The following is a 20,866-nucleotide window of genomic DNA, read 5'->3' as shown; positions in this document are numbered from 1 at the left end:
CTGAAAGCTCAGTACAGTTACCTGTTACAGCTACGCCCAACGCATTTGAGCAGCATCCGTCCCGGTGATCTGATCTCAACCATGCACCATTTCCCCGGCCAGATATCTCCGGTAAATATCGTAGCACTGCACGCTGAAAAGGAAAAAGCCGAGCGCTTTTGAGCGGAGATGCCATGACGAGGAGGAGACAGCACAACGCTTTACACGGGGGCGCCACACGTGTCCCGTATGCGACAAACACCGAATCCTCACAAAATCTCGCACTACCGGTGCGGGGACACATCACCGAGCAAATCGGATGCCTCCATTTGTTACCGCCCATGGCTTGAACCCCAACACCCCATCACCTGTTCCACGCCCGAGCCCGAGGCCGACAAGCGGCAAGGTCGGCACGCGCGGGGTGAGGCAGATATGTACTTTCTCACCTAGTATAAAGCGTCACCGCCCGGAAGCGAAATATCTGCGCGCGCGCACACACACGTTGGTATAGGAAGGAGTGACTCCCCACAGAGAACAACAAGCCCACAGCGAGCGGCTTCCTTATCCGGTTGCGGCCTCTTCGTCCATGGGAAGCGAGTGCAAGGGCCACCAGCCGCAGGACGACGGCGGCGTGGCGCCGTTCGTGGCCAAGACGTTCCACATGGTGAGCGACCCGGCCACGGACGCCGTCGTGTGCTGGGGCGGCGCCAGCAACACGTTCCTCGTCCTCGACCCCGCCGCCTTCTCCGACTTCCTCCTCCCCTCCTACTTCAAGCACCGCAACTTCGCCAGCTTCGTCCGCCAGCTCAACACCTACGTACGTACCCACGCACGCACGCACGCGCTCTCTAGTACAGATTCATTATATGTGTATGCCTACTCTGCTCCGGTCAGCGGCTAGCTCTCGAGTGTTTGTTGTGCTCATACCTGCTCGCCGTTGCTGCTTTGGTCTCAGGGTTTTCGCAAGGTTGACCCGGACGTGTGGGAGTTCGCGCACGAGTCGTTCCTGCGCGGCCAGGCGAAGCTGCTGCCGCTGATCGTGCGCAAGAAGAAGAGAGCCGGCGCCGGCGCGGCGGGGAGGGAGCTGTGCGAGGAGGAAGAGGAGGTGCGGGGAACGATCCAGGCGGTGCAGAGGCTGCGGGACGAGCGGAGGGGCATGGAGGAGGAGCTGCAGGCCATGGACCGCAGGCTCCGCGCGGCGGAGAACCGGCCGGGCCAGATGATGGCCTTCCTCGGCAAGCTCGCGGACGACCCGGGCGTGGTGCTACGCGCCATGGTCGCCAAGAAGGAGGAGCTGGCTGCGGCCGGCGCCGGTGGCAAGTATTCAAGCCCGGATAAGAGGAGGCGGATCGGGGCCGACGCCGGACGCGGAGCTGACGCTGCGGATCAGGCGGCCCAGAGCAGGGCCGTGCCGTTCCCCTTATCTAATCTGGGACAGGTGTTCTACTGATAGACCTTGGGAGCCGAGAGTTGATAGATAGGTGTACACGTGTGATGTTTTGGTGTTTATGTATGTTTATATGTATGTACAGTGTACTTCCCCTCGGCATAGTTGCTATCTGACCGTCTAATTGCCGCCATAGTAGTCACTCCACCCACGAGTTTTAGCATTTAGAAATGTATTTTTTAAAGTGGGTTCATATATACCGAGTTCGCCGATGCATTTTTCCTTCACCCACCTCCTCACCTCTCATGATCAGCTCATATTTAAGAGCATGCTGGAAATCTCGGCCCCTATACATCTGCCTGCCGGCCCTTCATATGTTGCGTCGCACATCTACATACCTTAAATTCCGTTTATCAAATCTATTCAATCCATACACGTCGATTATACAATACAAATTGTGTGAATTCAAAAGTTTAAAACAAAGCAAAGCAAATCATACTTGAACAAACCAGACATGCCAAAATGAAATCAATGTCCGAGCGTGACGGATGAAATCAATGTCCGAGCGTGACGGATGGCCTCAGATCACTGACCGGGCACCTGCTCCGAGCGGAATATGTCGTGCTCCAGGCGGAATGCGTCATGCCCGTGCTCATTCACGCCCGAGCGAGCTGCGGCGAGTCACATACGTCAACCGCCGGCATCTGTGTGGGTGGAAAGCACTCCAAAATGGCCCAGTCGCCTCAAATTCTCCTCTGTTCCAATGGGGTCGGACAGCGTAATCCGCATTGGCGCTCGGACAGAAGGGGGGATCCGAGCGCGACAGGGGAGAAAGCTGTTCCACCATGTTCGAACCTCCCTGCGCCGCCGCCGCTCCCTCTCTCACTGTCGGCGCCGCCGCAACTTTCGAGGACGTTCTCTGCCTTGCAAGTCGCGGCTGACGAAGGGACGCCGACTGACGAAGCGGCTTGCGTCTCCGTCGCGGCGGTCTGGGTCGGGCTGGACAACATCTCTGGTGGTGGATCAGGACCGATGGTGAGGATTGGGAGTAAGGGTGGAGGACGGTGAGGGTCCGGGCGCGGGAAAGGTTGGAGGGCAGCGGGAGGAGGAGGAAGGGTTTAGTGGCTTTGGAGCGATTTTTGGTGGGGCTGGGCTGTCGGGTCTGATGTGGCGGGTGTGCCCGGGCGCACCTGGGCGCCCCCATACCCGCCCCATATTTGGGCTGGATATGAAGGGTGCCGGTCAGCCCGGGCGTTTGAGGCCCATTTAAGGAGCCCGTTTGGGTCGAAAAATCATGACCGGTCAGTGACCGGGCGGCCGCCCGAGCATATGAGGCGGGTTTGAGGCACCCAGCTGTAGATGCTCTGAGGCTTATATGAACAGGCATGGACGCGTTCTATCGCGTCGGACCCAACAGACAGGACACACCATAAATTGCACAAATTTCCTCGTTCGCCCAGGCCCTCCCCTAGCTTTGCCGCTGTCCTGATCCCTCAATGTCGGCAGGATCTCGATGAACCTCCTCCTCAGCCGTCTCGCTGCCCCGAACGCCGCCATGGTATGTCTGGATATTCTCGGACCGCACCTTGCCCTCCATGTGTTCGACAAATTGTTTGAGTAGTTTTTTTGTGTGAAAACGATGGATTCAGATGGTTTGTCGGATGAGGAGTATGGAAACACATAGCTTGATGAGTTGATGCAAAAGGATTTCTTCGATTCATCTGAGCCGGACGTAGATGTCTAGATGTTGATGATCATGAGCATCTAAGAGGAAATGGATACGGAGGCAGAGCACATTCTAAACTTTAAGGGTTAGATCAAAGGGAGAAGAGTTTTGAACCGGTATAGGGTCGTTGGAGCACGATTGCTCTATCAGGATTACTTTGATCCCAAACCAACATTCCTTGATATATGGTTTCGTTGACACTTATGTATGTGCAAACCCTTGTTCTTATGCATGGTGGGGGGAGTGAATGCACATGATTCGTACTTCAAGCTCACCAGGGATTGATAACCCACAAGTATAGGGGATCGTTTGTAGCCTTTTTTGATAAATAAGAGTGTCGAACCCAATGAGGAGCTAAAGGTAGAACGAATATTCCCTCAGGTTCTTTCGACCACTGATACAACTCTACGCACACTTAACGTTTGCTTTACCTAAAACAAGAATAAAACTAGAAGTACTTTGAAGCATAGGTTTGCAAGATAATAAAGAACGTGAAAATAAAAGTTAGGTGCTATTTTAATAAAAGTACAATTTAATAAAGCGAGTGTGGAAAAGTGGTGATAAGATTTGCGGAATTGTCCCTAGGCAATCGATAACTTGACCGGTAATCTTTCTTACAATTTTATATGAGGGAGAGGCATGAACTAACATACTTTCCTTATTTGGATCATATGCACTTATGGTTGGAACTCTAGCAAGCATCCGCAACTACCAAAGATCATTAAGGTAAAACCCAACCATAGCATTAAGTATCAGGTCCTCTTTACTCCCATACGCCATAACACCCAAACCCGGGTCTGTGCTTCTGTCACTCACGCCACCCCCCATAAGAGAACCATGAACATATTGCAACACCCTACAGCGGGGACCCTCACGTTTGCGCGAGACGGAGGGCACCGTAGGACAGCACCATAATAAACGATACACTCATACCAACCAAGATCACGATTAACCCGTAGGACAAAATAGATCTACTCAAACATCATAGGATGGCAACATAGTATTGGATAATAATATGAAGCATAAAGCACCATGTTCAAGTAGAGGGTACAACAGGTTGCGGGAGAGTGGACCGTTGAATATAGATGGGGAAAGGTGATGGAGTTGTTGGTGAAGATGCCGGAGTTGTTGGAGTAGATCGCCGTCACACGATATTGCCTCGGCGGCATTCTGGCGCCACCGGGAGAGAGGGGGAGAGAGCCCCCCTCCTCCTTCCTTGGCCTACCCCATAGATGGGAGGAGAGTTCCCCCTCTGGTCCATGGTTGCCATGGAGGCGGAGGGGCGGGAGCCCCTCCGAGATTGGATCTCCCTCTTTGTTCTTTTTTATTTCGCGTTCCTGTTTTCTAGCCGAAAACCGTTTCTTATATTACGGGAGATCCATAACTCCGATTGCGCTGAGATTTTAGCACGATTTTTTGGATATAAGCTTCCTTACGCCCGAAGTAGAGCTCCAACCGACTTACGAGGGGGGCACAACCCACCACCACGCGCCTAGGCCGCCTGATACGTCTCCAACGTATCTATAATTTTTGATTGCTCCATGCTATATTATCTTCTGTTTTGGACATTATTGGGCTTTATTATTCACTTTTATATTATTTTTGGGACTAACCTATTAACCGGAGGCCCAGCCCAGAATTGTTGTTTTTTGTCTATTTCAGAGTTTCGCAGAAAAGGAATATCAAACGGAGTCCAAACGGAATGAAACCTTCAGGAACGTGATTTTTGGAACGAACGTGATCTAGAGGACTTGGACCCTACGTCAAGACATCAAACAGGAGGCCACGAGGTAGGGGGGCGCGCCTACCCCCCCCCCCCCCCCCAGGCGCGCCCTCCACCCTCGTGGGCTCCCTGTTGCTCCACCGACGTACTTCTTCCTCCTATATATACCTACGTACCCCCAAACGATCAGATACGGAGCCAAAAACCTAATTCCACCGCCGCAACCTTCTGTACCCACGAGATCCCATCTTGGGGCCTGTTCCGGAGCTCCGCCGGAAGGGGCATCGATCACGGAGGGCGTCTACATCAACACCATAGCCTCTCTGATGAAGTGTGAGTAGTTTACCTCAGACCTTCGGGTCCATAGTTATTAGCTAGATGGCTTCTTCTCTCTTTTTGGATCTCAATACAATGTTCTCCCCCTCTCTCGTGGAGATATTCGATGTAATCTTCTTTTGCGGTGTGTTTGTTGAGACCGATGAATTGTGGGTTTATGATCAAGTTTATCTATGAACAATATTTGAATCTTCTGAATTCTTTTATGTATGATTGGTTATCTTTGCAAGTCTCTTCGAATTATCAGTTTGGTTTGGCCTACTAGATTGATCTTTCTTGCAATGGGAGAAGTGCTTAGCTTTGGGTTCAACCTTGCGGTGTCCTTTCCCAGTGACAGTAGGGGCAGCAAGGCACGTATTGTATTGTTGCCATCGAGGATAACAAGATGGGGTTTTTATCATATTGCATGAATTTATCCCTCTACATCATGTCATCTTGCTTAAGGCGTTACTCTGTTATTATGAACTTAATACTCTAGATGCATGCTGGATAGCGGTCGATGTGTGGAGTAATAGTAGTAGATGCAGGCAGGAGTCGGTCTACTTGTCTCGGACGTGATGCCTATATACATGATCATACCTAGATATTCTCATAACTATGCTCAATTCTGTCAATTGCTCAACAGTAATTTGTTCACCCACCGTAAAATACTTATGCTCTTGAGAGAAGCCACTAATGAAACCTATGGCCCCTGGGTCTATCTTCCATCATATTAATCTTCCAACACTTAGTTATTTCCGTTGCTTTTATTTTACTTTGCATCTTAATCACAAAAATACCAAAAATATTATCTTATCATATCTATCAGATCTCACTCTCGTAAGTGACCGTGTAGGGATTGACAACCCCTTATCACGTTGGTTGCGAGGATTTATTTGTTTGTGTAGGTGCGAGGGACTCGCGCGTAGCCTCCTACTGGATTGATACCTTGGTTCTCAAAAACTGAGGGAAATACTTACGTTACTTTGCTGCATCACCCTTTCCTCTTCAAGGGAAAACCAACGCAGTGCTCAAGAGGTAGCAAGAAGGATTTCTGGCGCCGTTGCCAGGGAGGTCTACGCAAAAGTCAACATACCAAGTACCCATCACAACCCCTTATCTCCCGCATTACATTATTTGCCATTTGCCTCTCGTTTTCCTCTCCCCCACTTCACCGTTGTCGTTTTATTCGCCCTTTTTCCGTTCGTCTTTTCGTTTGCCTTGATGTCTTACTTGGCTCGTTTGCTCGTTTGGTTGAAATAGTTGAGTATTTATTCCTAAACAGAGAAGCTACTATCTATAGATCCTCATCCGCTTGCCAATCTTTTTAGATCCAATTATGATGAACCAATTCCTAGTGATTTGGATGCACTAGATTATCTTTATAAGGTTTTGCTTGAAATTCATGAATCTGAAAATTGTGATGAAGTGCTTTATGAAGTGATTCACGATAGATCTTTGAATAAAAAGCATGATTGCAATGATTTTATTATAAATTCTATTGATGTAAATCTTGCTAATAATATGCAAAACCCTAAGCTTGGGGATGCTAGTTTTGCTATGTCCACTACCTGTTGCAATAATCATGATTGGGGAGATTCTTCTTATGATCTTGAAAATTTATTTAAGCCTCATGATGAATATAAGATTGATAATAGTGTTTGCAATAATATTGAAGTGGGTTTGGAAGAGTGTCAACTTTAGATCCCACATATTTGGATAATATTTAATCTTATGAAATTTTTGATAAAAGTGGGCTTGGAGAAATCATGACTTTAGTTAATGATAATCCCACTATTTTGAAAGAGTGTCAACTTCGCATGCATGTGGATCGTGTTGAGAATATGTTATGTGATAGCTATATTGTTGAATTTTCTTATGATCCTACATGTAATTATTATGAGAGAGGAAAATATGGTTATAGAAATTTTCATGTTAGTAAATTACCTCTCGTTATGTTGAGATTGCTATTGTTCCTTTCCGCTTCCTTGCATATGCTAGTTTTTTCTTGCTATGATAATTTGTTTTTCTATAAGATGCTTATGCATAGGAAGTATGTTAGACTTAGATGTGTTTGTCACGTGTTTTATGATGCTCTCTTTGTTCTTCAATTCTGTCTTTCATGTGAGCATCATTAAAATTATCAATGCCTAGCCAAAAGGCTTTAAAGAAAAGCGCTTGTTGGGAGACAACCCAATATTTTTCCTTGCTTTTATTCAATAAATATTTGATCTAGCCTCTGGTTAGATGTTTTTTTATGTTTCAATTAGTGTTTGTGCCAAATTAAACCTATAGGATCTTCTTGGATGATAATTATTTGATCTTGCAGAAAATTCCAGAAACTTTCTGTTCACGAAAATAATTGTTAAAAATTACCAGAACGTGATAAAATATTGATTCCAATTGCTGCTGCCAATAAACAAATTGTCTAGGTCATCCTATTTTGGCTGATTTTTTGGAGTTCCAGAAGTTTGCGTTATTTACATATTACTACAGACTGTTATGTTTTTGACAGATTCTGTTTTTCGTGTGTTGTTTGCTTATTTTGATGAATCTATGGCTAGTAAAAGAGTTTATAAACCATAGAGAAGTTGGAATACAGTAGGTTTAACACCAATATAAATAAATAATGAATTCATTACAGTACCTTGAAGTGGTCTTTTGTTTTCTTTCGCTAACGGAGCTCACGAGATTTTCTGGTGAGTTTTGTGTTGTGAAGTTTTCAAGTTTTGGGTGAAAGATTTGATGGATTATGGAACAAGGAGTGGCAAGAGCCTAAGCTTGGGGATGCCCATGGCACCCCCAAGATAATCTAAGGACACCTAAAAGCAAATCTTGGGGATGCCCCGGAAGGCATCCCCTCTTTCGTCTACTTCCATCGGTAACTTTACTTGGAGCTATATTTTTATTCACCACATGATATGTGTTTTGCTTGCAGCGTCTTGTATGATTTGAGTCTTTGCTTTTTAGTTTACCACAATCATCCTTGCTGTACACACCTTTTTGAGAGAGACAAACATGATTCGGAAATTATTAGAATACTCTATGTGCTTCACTTATATCTTTTGAGTTATATAGTTTTTGCTCTAGTACTTCACTTATATCCTTTAGAGCACGGTGGTGGATTTATTTTATAGAAACTATTGATCTCTTATGCTTCACTTAGATTATTTTGAGAGTCTTAAATAGCATGGTAATTTGCTTAAATAATCCTAATATGCTAGGTATTCAAGAATAGTAAAAACCTTCTTATGAGTGTGTTGAATACTATGAGAAGTTTGATGCTTGATAATTGTTTTGAGATATGAAGATGGTGATATTAGACTCATGCTAGTTGAGTAGTTTTGAATTTGAGAAATACTTGTGTTAAAGTTTGTGATTCCCGTAGCATGCACGTATGGTGAACCGTTATGTGATGAAGTCAGAGCATGATTTATTTATTGATTGTCTTCCTTATGAGTGGCGGTCGGGGAATATCGATGGTCTTTTCCTACCAATCTATCCCCCTAGGAGCATGCGCGTAATACTTTGCTTTGATAACTTGTAGATTTTTGCAATAAGTATATGAGTTCTTTATGACTAATGTTGAGTCCATGGATTATACGCACTCTTCTTTCTTCCACCATTGCTAGCCTCTCTAATACCACGCACTTTTCGCCGGTATCATACACCCACCATATACCTTCCTCAAAACAGCCACCATACCTACCTATCATGGCATTTCCATAGCCATTCCGAGATATATTGCCATGCAACTTACCACCGTTCCGTTTACTATGACACGCTCCATCATTGTCATATTGCTTTGCATGATCATGTAGTTGACATTGTATTTGTGGCAAAGCCACCATTCATAATTCTTTCATACATATCACTCTTGATTCATTGCATATCCCGGTACACCGGAGGCATTCACATAGAGTCATATTTTATTCCAAGTATTGAGCTGTAATTGTTGAGTTGTAAGAAAATAATAGTGTGATGATCATCATTTTTAGAGCATTGTCCCAAGTGAGGAAAGGATGATGGAGACTATGATTCCCCCACAAGTCGGGATGAGACTCCGGACTAAAAAAAGAGGCCATAAAAAAAGAGAGAAAAGGCCCAAATAAAAAAAATGAGAGAAAAAGAGAGAAGGGACAATGTTACTATCCTTTTACCACACTTGTGCTTCAAAGTAGCACCATGATCTTCAAGACAGAGAGTATCCTATGATATCACTTTTATTTACTAGTGGGAAATTTTCATTATAGAACTTGGCTTGCATATTCCAATGATGGGCTTCCTCAAAATGCCCTAGGTCTTCATGAGCAAGCGAGTTGGATGCACACCCACTTAGTTTCTTTTGTTGAGCTTTCATATACTTATAGCTCTAGTCATCCGTTGCATGGCAATCCCTACTCACTCACATTGATATCTATTGATGGGCATCTCCATAGCCCATTGATACGCCTAGTTGATGTGAGACTATCTTCTCCTTTTTGTCTTCTCCACAACCACCATTCTATTCCACATATAGTGCTATGTCCATGGCTCACGCTCAAGTATTGCTTGAAGATTGAAAAAATTTGAGAACATCAAAAGTATGAAACAATTGCTTGGCTTGTCATCGGGGTTGTGCATGATTTAAATATTTTGTGTGGTGAAGATAGAGCATAGCCAGACTATATGATTTGTTAGGGATAACTTTCTTTGGCCATGTTATTTTGAGAAGACATAATTGCTTAGTTAGTATGCTTGAAGTATTTTTATTTTTATGTCAATATTGAACTTTTATCTTGAATCTTTCGGATATGAATATTCATACCACAATTAAGAAGAATTACATTGAAATTATGCCAAATAGCATTCCACATCAAAAATTCTGTTTTTATCATTTACCTACTCGAGGACGAGCAGGAATTAAGCTTGGGGATGCTTGATACTTCTTCAACATATCTATAATTTTTTATTGCTCCATGCTATATTATCTTCTGTTTTGGACATTATTGGGCTTTATTATTCACTTTTATATTATTTTTGGGACTAACCTATTAACCGGAGGCCCAGCTCAGAATTGCTGTTTTTTGCCTATTTCAGAGTTTCGCAGAAAAGGAATATCAAATGGAGTCCAAACGGAATGAAACCTTCAGAAGCGTGATTTTTGGAACGAACGTGATCCAGAGGACTTGGACCGTACGTCAAGACATCAAACAGGAGGCCACGAGGTAGGGGGCACGCCTACCCCCCCAGGCGCGCCCTCCACCCTCGTGGGCCCCCTGTTGCTCCACCGACGTACTTCTTCCTCCTATATATACCTATCTACCCCCAAACGATCAGATATGGAGCCAAAAACCTAATTCCACTGCCGCAACCTTCTGTACCCACGAGATCCCATCTTGGGGCCTATTTCGGAGCTCCCCCGGAAGGGGCATCGATCACGGAGGGCTTCTACATCAACACCATAGCCTCTCCGATGAAGTGTGAGTAGTTTACCTCAGACCTTCGGGTCCATAGTTATTAGCTAGATGGCTTCTTCTCTCTTTTTGGATCTCAATACAATGTTCTCCCCCTGTCTCGTGGATATCTATTCGATGTAATCTTCTTTTGCGGTGTGTTTGTTGAGACCGATGAATTGTGGGTTTATGATCAAGTTTATCTATGAACAATATTTGAATCTTCTGAATTCTTTTATGTATGATTGGTTATCTTTGCAAGTCTCTTCGAATTATCAGTTTGGTTTGGCCTACTAGATTGATCTTTCTTGCAATGGGAGAAGTTCTTAGCTTTGGGTTCAATCTTGTGGTGTCCTTTCCCAGTGACAGTAGGGGCAGCAAGGCACGTATTGTATTGTTGCCATCAAGGATAACAAGATGGGTTTTTTATCATATTGCATGAATTTATCCCTCTACATCATGTCATCTTGCTTAAGGCGTTACTCTGTTCTTATGAACTTAATACTCTAGATGCATGCTGGATAGCGGTCGATGTTTGGAGTAATAGTAGTAGATGCAGGCAGGAGTCGGTCTACTTGTCTCGGACGCGATGCCTATATACATGATCATACCTAGATATTCTCATAACTATGCTCAATTCTGTCAATTGCTCAACAGTAATTTGTTCACCCACCGTAAAATACTTACGCTCTTGAGAGAAGCCACTAGTGAAACCTATGGCCCCCGGGTCTATCTTCCATCAGATTAATCTTCCAACACTTAGTTATTTCCGTTGCTTTTATTTTACTTTGCATCTTATCACAAAAATACCAAAAATATTATCTTATCATATCTATCAGATCTCACTCTCGTAAGTGACCGTGTAGGGATTGACAACCCCTTATCGCGTTGGTTGCGAGGATTTATTTGTTTGTGTAGGTGCGAGGGACTCGCGCGTAGCCTCCTACTGGATTGATACCTTGGTTCTCAAAAACCGAGGGAAATACTTACGCTACTTTGCTGCATCACCCTTTCCTCTTCAAGGGAAAACCAACGCAGTGCTCAAGAGGTAGCACCGCCTAGCGCGCCCAAGTGTCTTGTGGTGGATGTGGGCCCCCGTTTGCGATGATTGCACCTCCCAAAAATCACAAATATTCCAAAATAATTATCCGTAAATTTTTATCACGTTTGGACTTCATTTGATATGGATATTCTACGATACAAAAAACATGCAACAAAGAGGAATTGGCACTGGACACTGGATCAATAGGTTAGTCCAATAAATCATATAAAATGTTGCCAAAAATATGTGAAAGTTGTATAATATTGGCATGAAACAATAAAAAATTATAGATACGATGGAGACGTATCAGGGATTATTACGGACAACCCTCGTTCTCTGCAAAGCAAAGCACACGGTTGCTATGAGGATGCTTGCACTAGGTACCACCGTCGATGCCGTTGGTGAGATGGTCCGTATGGGGAAGAGCACATGACTAAAGACCACTATGAGATTTGCCCGTTCCTTGGTGCGGGTGTTTGGAGAAGAGTATTTGAGAGAACCAAATGTGCGGGATAAAGGAAGGTAATGGCTATTAGAGTGGCAAGAGGCTTTCCTGGTATGCTCGGTATAATTGATTGCATGCACTGGCAATGGAAGAACTATTCCAAAGGTTCGCGCGGAATGTACCAAAGCCACACCAAAGAGGCCACCATCATACTCGAAGCAATGACATCGAAGGATTTGTGGATTTGGCATGCCTAGTTCTCGCAGTGACATGAATGTACTCCAGCGGTCTCCCGTATTCAAGAGAATTTGAAATAGGGAAGTGCCGCTATGTAACTACACTTTCAACAAGCAAGACTACAACATGGGGTACTACCTTGCAGATGGTATCTATGATCTATCCTTAATTGGCGGCATTAGTGAAGACCATATCTGATCCCCATGGCAACAAACAAAGCCAATTTGCAGCAAATGCAAGAAGCAGCTAGGAAGGATGTGGAGAGGGCATTCAAAGTGCTCCAAGCTCGCCGGGAAATAGTTCGTGGATCGCAATGATGTTGGATTCAGAGACTTCATGGCAGGTGATGACATGTTGTGTCATTTTGCACAATATGATTATCGAGGACGAGGACGAAGGGGCAGCCTGAACCCATATTTTTGAGAAACCTGGCAAACAAGTCAACATCCTAGATCAAGATGCAAAGCAGATAGTGATTTTTTGTAGATGCACCAATATTTCCAAGATGAACAGGTGCATGTGCAAACTCCTCAATGATCTTGTGGAGCATATATGGACTCACAGTGAAAACCAATGAGGCAACCAGGGAGTTTATTAATGTTTGAATTGTGCACCTCAAATAAATTTTATATATGAACTATGTATTTCAACTATGAGCTATGTTTGAATTATGAAACTAGTCAACTCTCTTTGTGATATTCATGTGTATGTCGGACGTGCATGGATTTGCATAGATTTGAGGGTTTAGATATGAGGAGCGTGGTTGTCCGACAAGAGTTTTGAGGTGTCGTCTGGCGCTGTCCACAAACATGCCATGGTGCGTCCACAGACGTTCAGGGGGCAGATGTGTGAAGTCCAACTATAGATGCTATAACCGCATGCCAGGGGGGTGGTTCTCGCCACTCAACTACCTTTCGAATGGTCTGGAAGCCACTAGAAAGAAGATGGCATAGTAGGTCCACGTCCACCAGGATGTCATGCGATACACGCTTACCCGTACTAATTAGTGGATCTTAGCACGACGAGTCTGCTTCTCTTCCAGCCAGGTACCTAGCTCCGACAAGGGGAGAAGTGGCAACTTGTGCTCATCGGCTACCAAGAGAAGGCTGTGGACTCACGAGCGTGGCGTGATGGAGATTCGTTCACAACAAGTACTTTGGTTTCGTTCCCATGAGTACGATTAAAGTAAGCAATTCCTGGATCATTAATTCTCCATTTTGCAACTAAGGGGGGACAAAAGGTGTTGGTGCCAGGGTCAAAAGTAATAGAACAAGTAGCAAGTGCAGTGTCCCGAGCGTCAAGTGGTTGGAGACCTGGAGTTCTTTGAATTGGTGGCTAACATGTTCTTATGATTGGAACCATTAGCAAGTATATGAAAATATTAAATATCCATGAAGGTAAACCCAACCATAGCATTAAGGTTTACGGGTCCTCTTTATCGCATGTACATCAACTCCTATACTCAGGCACGATAATATCTATCACTCCGACCCTCTTTGCATATTCATCTCAAAATACTGCTAACCCTAAAGTGCGATCTAACATACGCACACGCTCATACATCATGTATCGAGGGATAGCAACATATGATAGCATATAGATCATATAAATTAAAGTAGATCACAAATAAACCACATGACAAAAGAAAACTACTCAGAAATAATAGTACTACAACAAATCATTGGATAATAATTTATAGCATGAAACACCATTTTTCATGTAGGGGAGGGGATTACAGAGGTTTATGAATGTGTGGACCACCGTACAGAGGGAGGAGATGGTGCCGGGCGCGATGGAGACGATGGCGGTCATGATGGTTCCATGGGGACACTCTGACGTTGTTGGAAGAGAGGGGGAGAGAGGGCCTCCTCCCTCTTATTCTTCCTTGCCCTCCTCATAGGTGCGAAAAGGTTTTCCCCTGGTCCATGGCACTCATTGCCCCCGAAGGGCGAGAGCCCCCTTCCGAGATTGGATCTCTCCTTGATAAGATTTTATTCTGGATGCTGACATCTGAATCTCGTCACCTTTTTATTCACCATAGGAGTTCCAAATCAAAAAAATAGGGTGGCATCATGAAAAATTCATGCATATTCGGAGTTAGGGTTTGGGAATATATATATATAAAAGCCCCAGGACAAAGATCTGCCAATGGGAGCCCTCTGGGCCCCACCCAATGACATGGCACGACCAGACCCTTCGTCGCTGGGTGGGCCGTGTGGGCCCCTGGCTCACACTCCCTAGTCTATTTTGGCCCAACTGATCTCATGGTGCTTCTTTTAGGTAGCATATGTTTACTTTTTTGGTCCTGGAATATATAATTTTTCCTATGCACAAAAACAAAAACAACAATTATATACAAATGACCCGGATATAGCAAGAACTTAACAAAAATTATAGATATGTTGAATATTTATTAACGGAGACCTCAAATCATAGAACATGGTCCTAGTCACAGTGAGATCACCAAGTCTAGTACCAAAACGGTCACTAGCTTGGTTACTAGGGTGTTGGGTTAGAGCTGTGGTAGTAGTCGTGTCAACACGCGAGTGTGGCTTCTGTTTACGACACATCTTGAATAGTTGTGTGTATCACGATAGCAGCAAGGGATAGAGGAGAGAGACGATGAGGTGGCGAGATAAACTCAACTTGCATAATTGTATAGATCAACAGGGAGGGCTTATAAAGCCAATTACAACATTGACTAAAAAACAACTCTAACATAATTTGGAGATAGCAGGAAAACATTCAACCTTTCCATATCTAAACTCTTGCTCCAAACTAATATTGTCTAGGATAACTAGAGATATAGTACACATCTCAAATTGGTGGGTTACCTAGAGCGACCTAAATTCCTAGTGTGGTCGGATTGCGCCTATTCCATCACTGGTATGTTCCACCCCCTCTCCCACATTACATCAAGTTCATCACATATCACATCAAGAAGGATTCCTCTTCTTCTCCTTCTTGGTAAATGACCTTCCATCATGTATACCCGATAACATTGTCCTTGTGTAGAAATTCAAGCCTATCACTTGCCAGTGTGAATATTAGCCCCCACTCTACCCCGGTGGCGCCCTACAAATATAAGAGAAAATGCAGACTGGGACAACTTCAAAGATCCTTATATGATTATTGCACCCATTTACTGAATTCCTTTGAAATTATTCTAAAAGAAATTATTGTCTAATTTATATGAGAAACTAAAATTGCTTCAAGAATGTTAGTGATGATGTTCAAAGACAATACAAATAACTCATAAATACATAGAGAAATATTATCATTGTCTAATTTATATGAGAAACTAAAATTGCTTCAAGAATCTTAGTGATGATGTTCAAAGACAATAAAAATAACTCGTAAATACATAGAGAAATATTATCATCACAATATCGCATGTAAGAAATATTTCAAACAGTAGTTGTGGTGAACTGGTGGACGAGGCTGGATAGGCGCCTAGGGCGTAATAATAACAAGGGGCACATGAGAGAGAAGACACGGTAGGAAAAAGTATTCAACTTGTGTGATCGTATTGATCGACTCTGGAGGGCTTATAAAGCAAATTACAACTTGGAGGAAAAGAAAAAACTCTAGTTGAATTTGGAGATAGTAGGAAAACCTTCTTCGGGACGAACCTTTCCATATCCAAACCCTTACTCTAAACTAATACTCCCTCCATCCCAAAATAAATGTCTCAACTTTGTACTAACTTTAATATAAAGTAGTATTAGAGTTAAGACACTTATTTTGAGATGGAGGGGGGTATTAAATACGGTAACTAGAGATACAATACGTATTTCAAATTTGGTGGTTGCTTGCAGTGGCATGGACTCCTGGTGTGGACGAATTGGGCCTTCTCCGTCGCTTGTATGTGGGTCCCACATTACATCAAGTTCATCATATATCACTTTGAGAAGGGTGCCATTTCTTCTCCAACTTGGTAAACACGCTTCCATCGTATATACCTCTAACACTGTCCTTGTGAAGAAATCCAAGCCAATCGCTTGCAAGCGTGAATAATAGCCCCCACTCTATCTCGGGTGGCGCCCTGCAGAATATAAGAGAAAATGTAGTCTCAGGCAACTTCAAAGAGTCTTAAGCGATCATTGTACCCTTTACTGAATTCCTAGTTATTCTGAAGGAAACTATAACCAAATTTATATGTGATATTCTACTTCGAGAATGCAATTTTCACAAACAGTTGGTAGACTAAAAACTTACCATGATATCGGGTCTAGATCTCGTTTAGCAAAGAGCATCGCATGCATCTCTGCAAGTGTCAACGCATCTGGTCGGAGTATTGCATATGTTTTGAATAATTCCTCAAACTTTTGGGGAAGAAACCTGCAGCTTGTGATGTTAGAACATGTATGAACTTGAATCAAATTCAAAACACACAAAAAAAATTAGCATTTCATCACTAGAGTAACATAATAAAAAGGGAAGTATATCATAAAACCAAATGACAAAAGCCAACTCATATTTTTTTACGAAACCAACTCATGTATATCTAAGTAAGAAACAACAGTAGGTGTTACTTGAGAATGGCGTTTTGGAGGCCGAGCTCCATGGAGGCCTTTATTTTTCAAAAATTCAAATTCAAACTTTTTTGTTTCAAAAAATTCTGAAAAAAATATACGTGTATTTAAGGATGTAACCCACATGTGTGTGAAATTTCATGATGAAATATGTTGAAATGCGACCTGTACAAAAAAGACAAATTCATGGCCTGAGAGGATGAATAGTATCATGTGTTAAACATCCACGATTTGTATTTTTTGCACAACCCACATTTCAACGTGTTTTGCCCTGAAATTTTACACACATGTGTGTTATGCCTTCATGTATATCTGTACTTTTTCTCAGAATTTTTTTGAAATGTAAAGATATGAATTTTGATGAAATTTGAATTTTGAATCTGGAGGCCTCCAGTGAGCTCGGTCACCAAAGGCAATTTCCGTTACTTATACTACTATGCATGTCTATATATGTTTCTAAAGGACTCCATGGCTATATAGCCGTATAATTCCTTTGATTTGTAATATAAGTAGCTTTAGGCATTGATGCATGTGGTCTCTAAAGCATCAATTTGACCATTGTTATTTTCTAGAAAAAATGTGTTGTTCCGAATAAAATAATTTACACCCCATAAAATGAGGAGGTCGATGCTGTGAGGAGAAGGAAGGGGTCGGGGTGGCGGCAGCTAGGGTTCCGCCTAGCCTCCCGCGAGGAGCAATGCGAGCGGTCCATCTCATTATTTTTGGGTTGACAGATGGTCATAAATATTGCAAATATATGTAATTTCATATGGTTTATGAGATGATGAACTTTTATAAAATTTGAAGTTAAACTCCATACAGATTAGCAAAAGCCAAAGAAATTCGAGTTACTGCCACCACTGTTTTTCCTTCAATTTTCAGCATGCGTGGCTGATTTTACTAGATATGAAACTGGACATGCACTCAGGTAAAGCAAGTGATTTTAACTACCTTCCTTTAGGATCGTATACACCCGAATCACTTCCATGCATAGCTTTGTGGATATTCTCCACGTATATTGTCAAGTGAGGCAGTGGTGTACCAGCCTGAATTGAATAAGACATCATAACACATCCGAATTAGTTATCTGCAGGCCCACATGTTTCTGTATGTGTAAGACAGATGGGCTACCGGGGTTGTTTGAGGAGCAAGGGCACCATGAATGGAGGCTGAGGCAGCAGTAGCAAATGCATACTCGCAACCGATTGCAACAAACCCTGCAACCTCAAAGATTTGTTTAATATATACAAATAAAAATAAATTATTATACGTAGGATTCCATGTGAAATTGTAGACAAGCTTTATCATTTGTTACAACTCCGAAAGCTATCAGAAAATGGTCTTGCATGTAATTTTGGCATTTTGCTTGAGATCAATTAATCACTTTTGAACATTGGCAAAGTTACGTAACATATTGACTGATATTGTGGCAAAAGAAAAAGAGGGTAATGTTTCACTTAATTAAAAAAATGTAATACGGTAATATAAAGAAGTTGTGAACATACATAGTAAATCAAATACTACTATAATAAAAGGTGTATTATTCTTCACATGTACCTCAATCTAAGATTAGAAGCTTCAGATGCATCATTTGAAAAAGCAGTGCATATGCATGACATTCTACTGAAGTAATAAGCTTGCCTAATTTCCTCGCCAAAAAAAAATTAAAGAGCTTGCCTAATTTGTTGAATAAGCACAGTCACCTTGGATGGTTTCCACAGGAGTGATGAAGCCATCCTTGTTGCGGTCGAAAAAGGAGACATGTTTCTGCAGTTCCGTCATGTTTGCAGGATCGAAGTGCGCGACGGCATGCCCCCCTTTACAAAGATAACAGTAACAGCATGCATCAACTCCTGGAAGTTCTCATGATAACTCTGTACGATACAAATCTCGTTAGCTGCAGCCCGCAGGTGCATCGGGGACTTACAGTTCAAGCTGAAGATCAACAGAAGCAGAAGAGCTGGGAGCTTCAGAGAAGCCGCTGCCAGCGATTGTCGATGACCGGCCATCGTCGCCTGCAACGATGATCGTGAGTGTACGGCTCTGAAATGCATCGCATGGCCCTGCTTAAATAGATCCGGGAAGAGCTGCCTGCCAACTTGCGGAGCGTGGAACACACCAGCGCCAAGACACTCCGGAAGAAAACGAAGCAGAGCTTGTCGAGCACTACAACGTGGATGGTCATGAGCGTCTGACGCTGGACTGCAGATGCAGACTACCAACTTGTATTGCACCTTGGAATGTGGGCCTCGGACCTGTTCGAGAAATCGAGGGTGCAAACAAAACTTCTAGATTGCACGCATTCTTTGTGTGAATGGTCATGACTGTTTAAAGGTTACAGATTGGTTTCCATGAGTGGCTCCACATTGCAAACTCGGAATCTACAGTACGTGAACTGTTTTTTTTTACCAAAATCGGGAATGCTGCTAATGCAATTGGCAGTGCTCATAAACCCGATTGTAATCTGAATCGACTGCCTGTTAAGTCGCAAGAACCATTTTGACCCTGAGCCCATCGTTGTGTTTCGTCCTGGGGGCGCAGCTAGCGGCGGCACCGGCGGAACTCTCTCTTCCATCCGCGCGAGAGCGCGCAGGATTCGGAGGGAGCGACGCCTTCTCCGCCGCGGCGTAGTGGGAAGATGCGTGGAGGCGGAGCTACCGGCGCTCCTCCGGCTGCCAGTTGCCCCGCCCAGTCGCCATGTTGGTCGCTGCATGGCGTGGCCGCGTGTGGGTGACGTGGATAGTTTTTATTTTCCTAGAGGAGACGTGGATTGATGTGAATTGGACGTGGGTTTTGTTGGATAGCCCACGCATCCCACATAAATTTGTCGCAATTCCACATGTGTCCAAGACCATGGTATTTTTAGACGCGCCGCGGACACCTCATATCATGATACTCCGGTTCTGGACGAAATGTCAAAGCTAAGAGCATCTCCAACAGCCACGCAACGCACCGCGCGCAAAAAAGGCATTTGCCGCGCGCCGTTCGTCTGGTTTGACGCGGCCGGCAGCGGTGGCTCCAACGGATGCGTCAAAATTGAGCGCGCGCGTAGCTCCAGCGGCCGCGCTAAAATGCAGCGCGCGCTAAACAGTGCATATATTTTTTTTTAATAAAATTCATAGGTAGAAAATAACGATACATGCATAGATATTTTACATAGTTCCATAGTATAGATAGATAAAAACTATTTAGATAGTGCAAGGATATAGATAAAAACTACTAGATAGTGCAGCTACAGCCTACTCCCAGTCGTCGTCGTCATCGTCATCATCATCGTCGCCATCCTCGCTGGTCTGATCCAAGGTATCGAGCCACATGTCTTCCCAACGATCATCATCAGACGCAAAGATCGTCTCACCACCATTCTCAACGACATCGCACTGGGATAGCGCCAGGGCCTTCCGCCGACGCCTGTCCAACCGCTCAGCGCGGCGCCTTTGCGTCCCCTCCTCGCGGCGCCTTGCCCAGTAGGCTTGCTCGTAGGTGACGTCCTCCGGGTGTTGCTGGCGCCACTCCGCCATGACCCGCTCGTCCTCATGGGCGACGAGGAGGCGGTTCTGCCGCTCAGCGTGATACGCATGGTCTTGTGCCGTGCGAAGACGAGGCGGCGGGGCGATGTCCAGCGCCTGCTGCAGCGTGTGGATGTCGTGGAAGTTCATCTGCTGGCGCGGCCTGCCTAGGCGCCACGCAGACGCGTCGTACGCGCGGGCGGCCTCGTGCGCCGTCTCGAAGGTGCCGAGGCCGAGCCGGAGTTGGCCGGACCGTATCTCCGAGTAGAACCCGCCGTTGGGGCGCTGGCGGACGCCGCGGTAGCCCGACGCTCCTCGGCGGCGCGGCGGCATGGTGGCGGGGCGCTGGAGCGGTGGCGCGCGTGGCAGCGGAAGCAACCGAGGAAGCGGTGGAGGCGCGCGTGGCAGCGGAAGCAACCGAGAAAGCGGTGGAGGCGCGCGTGGCAGCGGAAGAGGAAGAGAAGCGTGTGGAATAGGCGCGTGGCGAGCGCCACATTTTATAGGCGCGCCGGAAGCGGTGCGCCAAAAAAAGC

At 44.6% G+C, this 20,866-nt stretch overlaps 3 protein-coding genes across 3 annotated transcripts; 1 reads left to right on the top strand and 2 right to left on the bottom strand.

Annotated features, from left to right (window-relative positions):
* The first annotated feature begins 386 nt into the window (after positions 1 to 386).
* LOC109764687 (heat stress transcription factor C-1b) lies at positions 387 to 1,641 on the top strand. Its single transcript, XM_020323478.4, has 2 exons — positions 387 to 796; positions 935 to 1,641. The coding sequence occupies exons 1-2, from the start codon at positions 566 to 568 to the stop codon at positions 1,427 to 1,429; spliced, it is 726 nt and encodes a 241-aa protein (XP_020179067.1). The 5' UTR covers positions 387 to 565; the 3' UTR covers positions 1,430 to 1,641.
* Positions 1,642 to 15,797: 14,156 nt separating this feature from the next.
* Positions 15,798 to 18,945, bottom strand: LOC109764686 (probable peroxygenase 4). The gene is made up of 6 exons (XM_020323477.4): positions 18,752 to 18,945; positions 18,528 to 18,641; positions 17,956 to 18,041; positions 17,776 to 17,870; positions 16,508 to 16,630; positions 15,798 to 16,334 (listed from the first exon to the last, which is right to left on the bottom strand). The coding sequence occupies exons 1-6, from the start codon at positions 18,876 to 18,878 to the stop codon at positions 16,184 to 16,186; spliced, it is 696 nt and encodes a 231-aa protein (XP_020179066.2). The 5' UTR covers positions 18,879 to 18,945; the 3' UTR covers positions 15,798 to 16,183.
* Positions 18,946 to 20,063: 1,118 nt separating this feature from the next.
* LOC109764694 (uncharacterized) lies at positions 20,064 to 20,666 on the bottom strand. Its single transcript, XM_020323485.1, has one exon. The coding sequence runs from the start codon at positions 20,664 to 20,666 to the stop codon at positions 20,064 to 20,066; it is 603 nt and encodes a 200-aa protein (XP_020179074.1).
* Between the last annotated feature and the right edge of the window lie 200 nt (positions 20,667 to 20,866).

The sequence above is a fragment of the Aegilops tauschii genome, chromosome 3, assembly GCF_002575655.3.
Source record: "Aegilops tauschii subsp. strangulata cultivar AL8/78 chromosome 3, Aet v6.0, whole genome shotgun sequence".
Taxonomy (NCBI): domain Eukaryota; kingdom Viridiplantae; phylum Streptophyta; class Magnoliopsida; order Poales; family Poaceae; genus Aegilops; species Aegilops tauschii.
The sequence above is the reverse complement of the archived record's forward strand: the minus strand, read 5'-3'. Positions and strand labels throughout refer to the sequence as shown.